The sequence below is a fragment of the Lactuca serriola genome, chromosome 7 (genome assembly GCF_051521515.1).
Source record: "Lactuca serriola cultivar US96UC23 chromosome 7, Lser_US96UC23_V15, whole genome shotgun sequence".
Classification (NCBI taxonomy): Eukaryota; Viridiplantae; Streptophyta; class Magnoliopsida; order Asterales; family Asteraceae; genus Lactuca; species Lactuca serriola.
In genome coordinates this window covers 5,912,790-5,926,593 of record NC_136414.1, presented here as the reverse complement: position 1 = coordinate 5,926,593, position 13,804 = coordinate 5,912,790, and the positions used below count along the sequence as shown (strand labels likewise).

Below are 13,804 nucleotides of genomic sequence, written 5' to 3'. Positions count from 1 at the left end.
AGTTGCATTGCCAATAGGTTAATAGTACGAGTTTAGAATCAGAAATGAAATTTGTCGTAACCAGATCCTTATTTTATTATAAACTTATAACATATGCCTTTAAATGTTGATCTTTAAAAAAAATTATTAAAATATAAATGACCAAAAGTATGTTCTTTTTACAATTTACGTTTTACCAACATATTATAATATTACTTTGGTGTCATATATATTTGACATCAAGTAAAGAAGAGAAATTAGGTAAAATCTGATATGTAATTTCTCCAAATTTTGAAGTGTATCAAATATATGATCACAAATAAATACCATTAACCCTAAACAGACTAATTAATTTACCTTTTTTTCTTCTTCATATGGCCTGACCCTGGATTTCTTCTCTACACTTGTATTCACATTTACAGTAATACTAAAAATATCACCTCTCGGATTTGGTTAGTATATAAATGTTAATATTATAATAATAATAATAATGCACACATCTCCACTCTGCTTCCATCCACCTAGGCATGGATCTCAAGAACCGCCTCCCCTGTAAAAAAAAAAAAAAAAAAAAAAAGTGTTATCATCAAAGGGTAAAATGGTAAATTTACAATGTAGAAAATGAAAGTAGGATGAAGTAAATTTACCATGCATTCTCTTGACGAATCGTTCAAACTCCATGATATTGTGAGGATCCATGAGAAGCTGACCGAATCTAAGGTAAGTAAAAGCAGAGTAATGCCTCCCATCTGGATCGTTCATAGGCTTAGCCTTCTCCAATATATAATTGTAGCTTACTTTATCAACACATGGAAGTGGGTTCTCACTAGTCATAGCTATACAAGAATCCCATGCAGCATTCATCACCTGAAAATAATTAATTAATGTACTTTCATTTTATTCTTATTATTTACTAAGACATTCTACTTCCATTAAATAAATAAAAAAGGTACTTATACTTACTTGCCAAGCTAAAGCATCAGGATCTTCAAGGGCTTCTGAGGAGTCCATGTCCATGTCCATGTTGATGTTCATGTGGGCCAACGTAAAGTTTAAGGCAACCCCGTGTTTCTTTAAGACTTCCATAATCGGAGCATATCCATCACGATTGGACGGGTTGTAAAAGCCAGCAGTTAACTCAGCAGCATGACTTGATGTCTTGTACCACCAATGAATACCTGATAGCTGCTACCTCAGGTCTCAGGAATTAATATAACATCAACTTTTTCAATGTCCAAGCTACTAACTTTCTTTCTTTAAAGAAAAGAAAAGAAAAAAAAAAAAAGTAACCAAAAAGTGAGTACCTTTGCAGTAATGAAAGTCCCTTCAAAAGCAAATTTAGCCAAAGAAAGCAGGCGATCAGCATGGTTGATCAATAGCTGAGAATACCAATTAAGAAAGAAGCGACCATAGTAGCCATCATAATCCCCTGCATTGCAAAAGAATCCGGTTTCATGAGGCCTTGAATTATAAGAGCCTGCATTTTCTGGTCCTCTACCCCAGAACGAGTGTCCCCTTGTTTCAGCCGCCTTTGTCAGGCTCTTCAACATATATCGATCGTAACACTGAAAAATCAACATTTTCAATTTCTTATTCTTTTCTTGGAAATATAATAACAATGATGACCTTCAAAAACTCTCAAGGCATCAAATTCTAATTTTCAAATACTAGTCAACAACTTCAGAAGTAATTGTGATGCCCTGTGATTATTTTTACCTGAAATTCACCCACACCTGGATATCTCCAACCATGTTTCACAGGATTAGATGGATACCGAAGCTCCCCACATGGACCCAATCCAATTTCAATCATTGAAATAACTCCATCTACAAAGAACTCATCAAATTCAACCCGAAAGCTTCTCATGTAGTCAAAGTAGACCTATACATTGGTTGCGTTTTTCACTACGTTATAACATGTCCGATAAATAATATTCTAGAATTTGGAAATGGTACCTCTGAAGCAGTGCGACCTCTTAGAACACGTTCCTTGTCAATCCCCAATGAGAGACATTCCGGGTTGCGTCTTCCTGATCTATCCGTGAAAAATATGTCCGGATTGCTCCGACCAATTTCAGCCACCCAATGTGGTAAGGGTATACAAACATCATCACCAACATTGCCTCCACATTCATGGAAAGACATTACTACCTGAGCCAAACTTACATTATGGTCACTTGTTTTATTTTCAAAATACATGAAAAATGCAACAAACAGGTGACAAAATAATGTCTCCAAGAGGACAAACCTGTAACTTGAGCTTAAGCTCACGCACCATCTGAAATAATCGTTTATATCCCTTCCAGTTATACTCCTGTGGAACATGTGCTTCAACTATACCCCACCAGCAATCAACCATTACACCATCAACATTCATAGACTTCAAAACCCTTAATTGGTTCAGTAGACCATCAGGATCAACAACTTCACACTTCATATTAACTGCTCCCAACTGCACACCAATTTGCAATAAGTCCTTTAACTATGCAATGCAAGAGGAGATATGTTAACTTTTTGGCAAGAATACGGAACTTACAGGAAGCAATACATAAACAGGAACATAAGGAGTACCCGCAAAATCCCGTTCTTGTAACTTTGAAGGCATGTCAACAACCTACAAAGAGACGCAAAAGATATTGTTGATTTTTGGAAACAGAAATCAGAAATTAAACAGGGAAATACTTCTCTAACCTGCCTGCCTGCAACAGTATCTACAGAAACCCCTATAAGTGGATCATCTTGACCATCAACTTCAACTCCCAGCATATGAGAAGACTGAGATCGACCACTTGATGACACATCATAAGCAGAAGAAGGAACAAATAAACCTTTCATTTGGCATGCCTCATTATCCATCTCAATTGGGCAGGCAGAAGAGATGCCTCTTAGAGAAGTAGCTTGGTTCTGCTGCAATGGCAGTGAGGTGGATGAAGTTGATACACCAGCAGCAGGTCTCACACCTTGTGATCTTGATGGAAAGGTGGTTCCATCAGGAAGAACAACCCAACCAGCTTCCCTAGCCAGAGCTGCAATCACATCATTAATATCGGCTCTAACCCTAAGATTGTAGTTCCCATGTCTTCTTAGGCCTGCCAAGATCTTTGCAGTAATTGCCCTTCGTTGTCGCTCACGAAGCTTTGTTCTTTCCTTTTCTTCAATAGGTCTACACCTTCTACCACCTCCTTGTGGAGTCATCTGATCTTGAAACTGCTGCTGATGTTGAAACCTGTTATTGCTTCTGCTTGATGTCATTAGTCCTCCATCAACACCTACCATTGTTGGAGGTGTTGAGTTCTTATCGTCATCATCTTCGTCATTCTCACCTTCTTCTTTCACATCCAATCCCATTTCTTCATCCTCTTCTTCACTTGTCCCAAATCTCTGCATTTCAGTTGCCATTAAACTGCACAGACCGGGAGGATACTATTAAAGCTTCAACATGCTAGACATAGAAGAATCCCTCCATGATCAGCAGCATACACAATTTTGAACTCCCTCGGACTCTGTTCACAAGGTTACAGATTATGAAACAATGTCAGAAGCTTTCTATAAATCCATACAGAACTCAGTTAAAAAACGTCGACCACTGATTGCAATTTTGAACACCCAAAAGCACAACAAAAAATGGATGAATTAGATATTAATGGAAATCAAGAACATGTAAAAATTTATATTTCCTTTCCAATGTACAATACTTTGCCTGATGCCACCAAATTTTCATTCAATCGTCACGATCAACAAATTCAACCACGCAATAACCGGAGAATTTGTATTCTCTACATTCGACGGTTGGAACTTTTGACACCATTTCTCATGCCAACATGTCTAGTATAAGTGTTTATCAACAAAAAATTACGACTTTCATCAAGTCGCATAGTTCCCACCAAAAACAAAACTTCGAAAGAGAGAACGAACTAGATTCAGTAACATTCAAACGAGAAACGAAGGAATTTCACAATTTCTCAACTTCAAACAAGCGGAAACATTTTCACTAAAACACCAACAAAATTCTCAAAAACTGAAAATTTCCTCACCGTCAAAGCTTCAAAACCCTCCATCTTCTTCATAAAGCTACAAAAAATAAAAGTTTTCGCACCTCCGTCACAACTCACAAATTACACGTTAACAACTGGTTAGATCTTGTGAGGTGAGCTCGCCGGAGTTCAGCATCCGCCGGAAACATAACGGAACCGTTGAGACATGACGCCGGTGGCGCCGGCGGGATAAATTACGAGAGGAATAGATTTCCCGGCGAGGGTTAGGTTATCGGCACTCGTGTGAAGGAATTGGCACGGATGAGGGAGGGTGGCGATTGGGTGTGCGTGAAGCATATGAAACCAAACGTGCGAGGTCACACGATTTGTGCGTGCGGGAAGAGTGGGGCCATGAGAATTGGATGTGTTACCGGAATACCCCCAGAATCACGTGAATTAACACCCTCACCCCAAAAATTCACATTTTGTGGTTCATGCTATTCGTTCTCGTTTTTTAGATATAAATATAATCTTTATTATATTTTTATAATTTTAACTTTGGTTTTTCAAATATCAAGCTTAGCTTCTGTTAATTTTTAATATTAAGGATGGTCCCTTTTGTTTGAAATTTTTTAATGGATCATCTGTATACCATGTATTTTCTTCTTTTAAATTTAAACATATATGAGATATATGAGAGCAAAATCGTCTTTTATATATGACATGGACCATTTATGAAGTTTTAAATAAATAGACTTTACCTCAACCCTACCCACTCATAAGCCCAACATCTTTCTCTTTTGCTCTCTTATCTAGCCAACCACTATCAGCCACTATAACCACCAACCATCACTGATGTTTTCTTATGAGCACCATATGGACCACTAGAGTAGTTTTCTTGCACACCATGACACCACCATCTTATGAGTTTGTAGATGAACTCATTGGTCCACCAAGAGATATATCATTCAATTTAACAAACAAGTAAGGGTACTTATGTCAGCTCCTTTATACAACATGATAATGCTTCCAGACATTCAGACAATTAAACCACCAATCTTTCTCTGGGAAAAAGGCTCCAACATTGAACATTATGATGATAGTTGACATCGTATCATGATTATATTTCTTACACGAAGCATGTTTGAAGCTGATTGTAAGCAATAATGGCATACCATATGAGAATAGCATAAGTAGTCAGCAATTTGCAGAATCCTTCAATTAGAGTCAAACTACTTGTAAGTTTGAAGGTTTTTCACCATGTTGGATGTTTCCCCCCCCCCCCCCCAACAAACAAACAAACAAACAAACTCACATATTATGGGCAAATTCAACCTCTTTCTCTACACCAATTGTTGAAGGCTTTTGTGGTATTCCAACCACCATTAGATTGTTATTATGTAATCCCTAAGAGCAAACTTGAAGAACAAAAGGCTAAGAAGTAAGAAAGATCAAGTCAAAACAATGGTTCCTACTAGTAATTTTGATGATGTTGATGATCAAATAACACCTATTCATAATCAAATTACAACACCTAGACTACTAAAGTTAAAGTTGAATTTCGGTGATGGATTGTTCAATTTAACCGGGATATATACACAATAAAAAACAAAAATAGACCTTGTCCCAAGATGCTTTCGGGATTAGTTGTGTAGGCTTATTGTCTTTTATACTTGTTGCATTAGATCAATTAAGAGCATATTAGGGTCCGAACAGAGTACGAGGTAGTCGACATTGTTTGTGGTTGGATGGATTGATGCTTGATGGTCTATTGAGGGGCATGTATTGCACATGTTGTGACTTAGCATAACAAAATTGACAGAATGAGCCAAAAAGACTGTCGATGAAAAGTTTTAAAGCCATTAGGACTTTTCATGAGACCAAAAAAAGGTAAGGACCACACTTGATATTTTTGAAAGAGAAATTAAATATCCTCCTACTTATGTTCCTATAAATCCTCCTACCCAATTACATGATGACATGTGTTATATTAGTATGTTAAAATTTCACTAAGCGAACATTAAATATTACACATGTCACTATTTAATTGGGTATGAGGGTTTGTAGAAACAAAATGTAGGAGGATGTTTAATTTCTCTTTTGAAAACCATAGGGACCAAGATTACTCTTTTAACTTTATGTTTGAATGATAATTTTTAATCAATTAATCGCATAGAAACCACAGTATTTCTTTTTTCTAATTTTTTTTATTTGATGATATTTCTAAAGAGCAAGCAAAATACCCATCCTCTACATTTTATGTAGCCAAAATATATTCTTGATTGCTTTTCATATATGTGAAAATGTTTTAATATTGCTAAAAAATTTAATTTTACCTGATTTTCATCTGATAATGCATAACAAAAATCCATCTGTTTATTTTCTTATGATTGGATCAAAATAACCACCTTTGAAGACGTCAAGGGCACTTTTGTTTTCATTTTTCTTTTTCTTTAAGTTGTCTATCAAAATTCAAAACAATAGTTAAGGTTTGTTTGACAAAAATAGCTTAAGCTGTTAGATGTAGGTATATTGTTGATTTCTTATCTCTTTAGCTACACAAACAGATGGAATGTTTATTTCATTTCATCAAACCTAGAGAAATCAAGAATGCACGTGATTTACAATGCTATAACCCTTTTTACGTGTCCAACTTAACTCGATGAATGACACAAGTTTGCATTCTGTTTGGGGGTTTAAAGTCACTTGTTGCAATATGCTTGAGAATCTATTATGTATAGATAAACATGATTTGAATTCGGACATTTTGAATCCACAATCAAAGGACAAAATGAAAACATAGCTGGAAGCCTAAACCTTATTCAATACGGTCAACTATTTAGTAGTGTTATATAGGAAAGAAAAAAATGATAGAGAAAATGTAGATGTGTGAATTGAATTCAAGACTGGATAAAGAAAACAAAAAAAATCATGATGGAAAAAAGGAAAACGTACCTTAGTGCAACTAGAAGAGAAGAATCGTACCTAGTTAGGGTTGGTAAGCATTAAAAAAATCATAAGAAACCTTACATCGTCGGTTCTGTAAGCGTGAGGGGTCATAATACCCTAAACCATCGGCTCAAATTACTAGTTGGAAAGTAGACTCTGGGGATAAAAGTAGATGGAGTAGGGTAGATGAGAAGTGGAGTTGGGAAGAGGAACTCTAAATCTCCGACGATGTGAGCGTGAGGAGTCGCACAACCCTCAACCGTAGGCTTTGTGAACAATTTTGTGAGCAAAACCCCAGTCCTTTGTTGATTCTTTCATCAGATTTTCTGAATATAGAGTCGGAAAGTCTTTGAAGCGGAAAAGGGGAATTACAAGACGACGATTAAAATAGGTACATATTTGATGAAGTATACTACGTGTTTTCTATTATTATGACACAAAAACACGACACAAAAAAATTGTGTATGTTGTAAATATTATAAAAGATGAAACAGATTTACAACATATTGTTATGTATATCGTAAATCCTTCAATTTTTTAAAAAGATGATATTTTTATGACATACATTTTTGTATGTCACAAGATTAGTTTGTGGTAGTTCGTATATCATTAAATTCTTATTTTTTAATAGTGTGTCCTATTACAACAACCCACTTTTTATGTTCTTTTAAGCCGACAAAAAAAATGAATAATTACAACTCAAATCAATGTCTTATAAGCAAAAAATCAGCAGTATAGTTTTTTGTTTAATGAATGATCATGTTATAATTAAGTTTTTTGTCTCATAATATTAGTTTTTTGTTTAATGGCTTATTGTCTAATTATAGATATCTAACCCAAGGGCTGAAAAGAACATGGTGTATGGATAGTCTATGTATTATGATAAGAGGATCTCCATTTATGCATTAACTGTATATAACCAATACTAAACCATTAAAGTTGCAATGTCCCAAAAATTAAGACCAAAATTTTGATTTTTAAATTAATAAAATCATTAGAAAAAACAATATCATAAAACCATAATGAACTTAGAGTATGTCAATAAACATCCAAATACATCAGAGTTATATAATATGCGGAACAATGTGGCGTGTGCAATGCAGTTATCCTGAACTCTTTCGTTTTTAAATCGAGGTACCTGAAACATAAACTGAAAACTGTAAGCACAAAGTTTAGGGAGTTCCCCAAGATACCATATACCATACAAACATACAACCAAGCATATATGGGTACTTGCTTACCCCTTCGATCTATTTCAATCGGATGCTATCAAGCATATTTTGGTGCTTGCAATCCCCTTCGGTCGATTTCAACTGGATACTGTCAAGCATATATGGGTGCTTGCAATCCCCTTTGGTCTATTTTAACTGAATATCGGGTCTATTTCACCCCCTACTACTACCACATAATATCATAACAAGAATCACATAGTCATCAAGCAAATAGAGGCATAACTGACAATTGTCTCAAAGACAATCATCACACTACATCATAAACTAGTAGGTCGGCATTGGTGCCTTTGACCCATGAATACAGTGAAGGAAAACTCACCTCTAGCTACCGAAACACTCAAATGAATCTTGGTCTATTGGTTCGGAAAATCTCCGCACTAACAGTATAAAATAATATCCAATTAATAGTTGAGTCTCGACCCATAATCAAGAATCTAAGCTACTTGACCCATATGCAGAGCAAAAGACCATTTTACCATTTTTCTTACTTGGCCCAACCCATTGTTCAAAAGGCTAAAATTCATTAATTGGCATCTCAAGGCCCAATAAGGCCCAACTTCCAAATTTTGCCCAAAGTCATCATGGACCTAATCTCAAGAAATTACATAGTCTATACATGACGCAAAGTCAGAAGTCCAATGGCCCAGCAAGTCCCAAACCCTAAAAGCCCAAAATATGGCCCAAACCTGTGAAGGTCAAACCCAAAAGTCAATCTGCTGAGTACGCGGGGCGTACTCAGCTCGTACGCTAAGCGTACGCGCAGTGTTCTAGCTAGGTACGCCCAACGTACTCCCCAGATTACCACTCCACTCCATGAAGCACTTATTCAGTTAAGACAACTTGCCAAACTCTCATATCTAATCCTAAATGGTGACTTAATACGTAAAGTTGGCTACAACCATGCATGACTTAATGGAGCCTAACACTAAAAAAAATCTTAATAAGAGTCTCAACACTTGCACGGATTAATATCTTTCATAAAGTTTGTATTTTTATGAACAAGGGACCTCAATGGAGATAAGATCTAACATCCATGGCTTATGGAGTAAATCAAAAGCTCAACTTTAACTCAAAAGACCCAAAAATGCATAAACAAGGCCCTAAACTAGATCTAGAACAATGAATCATCAAGTAGGGAAATTTATACCTCAAATAGATTGCAAAGATGATGATGAATCTGGATCTACAAGCTCAAGCTATTCCCATGTAACATCCCAAAAATACCGGTTAAAATTTTCATTTTTGATTTAGGTTAATACATAGAAACGTCATTACAAAACATTCATAACAATAATCCATGTCTGAAAACCGGTAATATCATAGTAATAATTCAGAGTACATCCCAGAAATCCATAGTGCGGAAAATAAGAGTGTGTGTGTGTGTTATGCCGCTACCGTGTCGGCTCCTTTCCCCTAGCTGAAGAGGTACCTGAAACAACAACTGAAAAACGTAAGCACAAAGCTTAGTGAGTTCCCCCATCGTACCACATACCATACATACACATAACATACATACTGCCAGGCTATTCTGGGGTGCCTGACTACCCGGTACGACCATTCTGGGGTGCCGACTACCCATGCGGCCATTCTAGGGTGTCGTCTACCCGTGTCAAGCTATTCTGGGGTGCTGACTACCCGTTGGTCCTGACAATCGATCCTCGGGGACTATTTCACTCCCTACTGCTACTTACACATATATCATAACATAACAAATTATCAGACATATCTGGGGTGTCTGAACTACCCTTCGGTCCTAACAACCGAACTCTACTTTTATCACATATAACACATCATGCTAGCATATAACATATAGTGTAGTAGCAAACCTAGATGATATCACAAAGACATTCATCTAACGTACAACTCCTACTGGTGGGTCGGCATTGTGGTCGTAGACCCACCGCTACTGGAAGGTAACTCACCTCAAAGTAGCTGTTGATCTGATCGGGAACTGACTGTCTACTGCTGCTGCTGCTGCTCCGGACGTCCTCCGGCTATAATTCCCACAAAACGATCAGTCAAACACTGCTAGATGTACTTAGGGTAAAATGACCCTTTTACCCTTGACCAAGTTGAAATCCAAGTCAAAGTCAACTTCCGGTTGACTGGACTCGCCGAGTCCGCGAGCAACTCGCCGAGTCCTTCCCTTACTAATCTGGTCCTACTCGCCAAGTCCCTCTCCCCACTCAGTGAGTCACCCTTGACTCACCACTCGGGACTATGGGGCCGACTCGAGTCCCGACTCGCCGAGTCCGCGAGCAACTCGCTGAGTACCTCGAGCGGATCCCCTACTCGCTTCCAATCCACACCAGAACACCCCATACGAGGGTTTGGGGTTTTGGGACTACGTTACACGGTTAATTCCGCATGCAGGTACGAAGGGTTGAACCTTCAACTCTAAAACCCCTCTTGCTCTGTGAAAGTTCATATGACTCGCCGAGTTTGAAGAACAACTCAGCGAGCTCCGGGCAATCTTCATAGGACTCGCCGAGTTGTTCATCCAACTCGCCGAGTCTAGGACCATCTTCATAGAACTCGCCGAGTTCCCCTTTGGGACTCGCCGAGTCCCTCGACCATTTCCCAAGTATGCCAGATCTGAGACATGAAACGCTTCAAAAGCACAGATCTATGGTCCTAGGGCATGTTTACCACGTAAAGTTGCAAACTTTACGTGCATGCATGGCCCTATGAGCTCAAACATGCAATTCCAAGCTCTTTAAGAGGTCCTACACTCAATATGGACCTCAATCACCTCAACCACAGAGACTTTATGCTACTACGATGTCCAAAAGGTCCAAATTCGAAGTCCTTGCAGGACATTAACCATAAACACATAGAGATTTAGGTTCTTAGGGCTTAAAACCACTTTTTAGGGACAAAAAGGGGATTTAATGAACTAAAGATCAAGGTAGGAACTTTTCTACCTGAATAGAAGCCCTTCACAGAGTAGATTCTGGATCTTCTTCCCTTCTTGCACTCTTCAACCTTCTCCTTCTTCTCCCAAGCTCCAAACCACCTTCACAAAGCTAAAAATCACCCACAAGGACACAAAGGGGGCTAGGGTTTCGTTCTACAGATCTCTGGGAGTGCTAGGGGAAATGGAGGTTGGGTTAGATCGTTTAAATAGGGTGCAAACACCCGGTTTAGGGTTTTAGTCCAGACAGGGTCTACTCGCCGAGTCCCACGAGCCTACTCGCCGAGTAGACAGAGTAGATCCCGCGTCTAGTCCCGCTTCTACTCGGTGAGTTAGTCCTTCAACTCGCCGAGTCCAAGGTTAAAATGCAATATATAAGGAGAGTTAATAACCAAGAATGCATACCAGGAACCAGGTGCTACATCCCAAGCACCCTACAAGAGTTCTTCTTCCTTCAAATCATTAAAAATACCACCAAAACCCACTTCCAAACTCCAAATATCACAAAAGGCACAAGGATTTCGTTCTAAGGGTTTAGAGAAGTAGAGGCTAGTCATAAGAAGATCCACAAGTGAATTAAGGTGATTAAATAGGGCACAAACCCTAAATTTTAGGGTCCTGCCCCTGCTGGCCGTACGCCTTGTGTAACCATGCGTACGCCCAGTGTACGCTGAAGTCTCCGCGATTAGGATGTCGAGCCAGTACGCCCGACGTACTCCTAGCGTACGCCTAGCACACTCGGCTAGGGTCAAGAACCGCTAATCTTCCAAAGGTCATGACTTCTTCGTTATAAGTCTGATTTTGGCGTTGTTTATATCCACGGAAAGGTAACGAGAAGCTCTACACTTCTATCAACTCCCCCTTGCTTTAAAACCTCCCAAACTTAAACCCAAATTTCATAAATGACCAAACTGATACTTTACCGATATACCCTTGGACTCCAAAACACAAAACGAACTCCCTGATCATCTAGTCTACATTATCCACACTCAAAAGGGCTAAGTCTCTTTCCCAAAAGGCCCTAAGCCTTATGATAACCGGTCTTCAGGTCACGACCCCGAATTATGAAAGGATTCGAAACAGGGTGTTACAAAAGTATTAGTTTTTTTTTTTCAATTCAAAGAGAAGTTATAGTGTTTTTTTATACTTCAAATGTTTTGTTAGACCACAAAATTCTATGTATCTTAAATTTAGGATTTTAGGTAGTTTATACATGGAATAATATTTTTTTTTTTCGATTTACAAATAGTAATTATGTAAGTACGCCGTTGTTGATTTGTTAATTAAGTTGATATAAGAAGCATGTTATATAGTTATAGTGCCCTTCTTTGGTCATAAAAAGGATGCAAGTTTATTTTTCCAAAAGTTCTGAAACTGTTTTCCAATTAATCTCTTTTGTCTTTTGCCACCTTATGATACTTTAAGAACTTTTACTAATTGAAAGTTTGCAATTTCTTTCTTGACATACACACATACACACTCTTTAACCATATAAACGTGCATAAGTTAACTCTTTTACAAGATCATTCAGCCAATGGATTCATTACTCATATACATTTGTATACATTTTGTCATTAGTTGTGTTATTAAATTAAGTTGACATCTTATCTTTTTATGTGTGGATCAGTTCGATGATGCAATAATTTTTAATCATTTTTCATGTATGAATGAAGTGGCTCAAGTATATTGTGTCGTTTTCTCAAGTACTTTTAGAAAGTTATCATTTATCCAAACAAACGGATTGTGAAAGTTTGACTAATTTTGTTTTTTTAACATTTCAAGCTATTTATTTGTGCAATATGTCAAAATAATTCAAATGAAACTGGAAAGATAGAGAAACATGTGGTAGAATGGTGATGAAATGATTGAATGGTGATCTATTAGGTGGTAATTGGTCAAATGGGTATAATGTAACATTCACAAAAATTCTTGAAAATTTAAACTTTTAATCAACCCAAAACCATCATTGTTTACAATTTGTTTTCAAAATAAGTTTCACATCAAAGAAATCTAAAAATCATAAAACAAAATCATGAGGAGGTGCACAATCACACCTTCGTCTTCCCACGATCTTCTGAGGTACCTAAAACATAATCCAAAAACTATAAGCCCAAATATTAGTGAGTTTTCCCCAAAATACCACCACAACACATAATCATAGATATCATAGCAACATCACGCATACATAACCTTCAGCATGTTTGGACCACCGCACCTGGGCCTTTAGCCTGTCTAGACCGTTCTCCGGGCCTTCGGCCTGACTGGTCCGCCTCACAGGCCTTCAGTCTATCCGTGTCGCCCTAGGTCTGTTGTCCTTCAGCACAAAGTAGGACCGCCTCAACCCAACCACACACATATCGACATATACATAACTCATAAACATATAATCAATCAACAGACAAGCACATATCTTACAGATCAATAAGCATAACATTATCCATTTATCCTATCTACCAGGATACAGATCTATCAGATCACTATAATACTCAATCATGCAATAATCAAGATACCCATTCCAAAAGGGCCGACCTTGGTGCCTTTGACCCAACAAGTATAATGAGGAACACTCACCTCTTAAGTAGTGCAGAACTGATAAGGTCTAACTTTGAATCTCAGCTCCCGAATCAAATGCCTACAACCACCATGTGATCAATTCCATCAAAACCCTGAAATACCCAAAATGCCCTCAAAAGTCAAACTTGGTCAACCAAGGTCAAATTCAAGTCATCGGTTAAGGCCAACAATCCATGTTGACCC

General features: G+C 37.8%; 1 protein-coding gene across 2 annotated transcripts; it reads right to left on the bottom strand.

Moving 5' to 3' along the window:
• Positions 1-236: 236 nt before the first annotated feature.
• BAM7 (beta-amylase 7) lies at positions 237-4,316 on the bottom strand. Of its 2 annotated transcripts, XM_079008430.1 has the most exons (10): positions 4,013-4,315; positions 2,670-3,481; positions 2,515-2,592; positions 2,227-2,430; positions 1,935-2,129; positions 1,696-1,860; positions 1,284-1,544; positions 943-1,164; positions 627-846; positions 237-529 (listed from the first exon to the last, which is right to left on the bottom strand). In XM_079008430.1, the coding sequence occupies exons 2-10, from the start codon at positions 3,375-3,377 to the stop codon at positions 501-503; spliced, it is 2,082 nt and encodes a 693-aa protein (XP_078864556.1). In that variant the 5' UTR covers positions 3,378-3,481; positions 4,013-4,315; the 3' UTR covers positions 237-500. The 2 variants fall into 2 exon arrangements, with proteins under 2 accessions (XP_078864556.1, XP_078864557.1); XM_079008431.1 differs by lacking the exon at positions 237-529 and having other exon boundaries at positions 688-815; positions 4,013-4,316.
• Between the last annotated feature and the right edge of the window lie 9,488 nt (positions 4,317-13,804).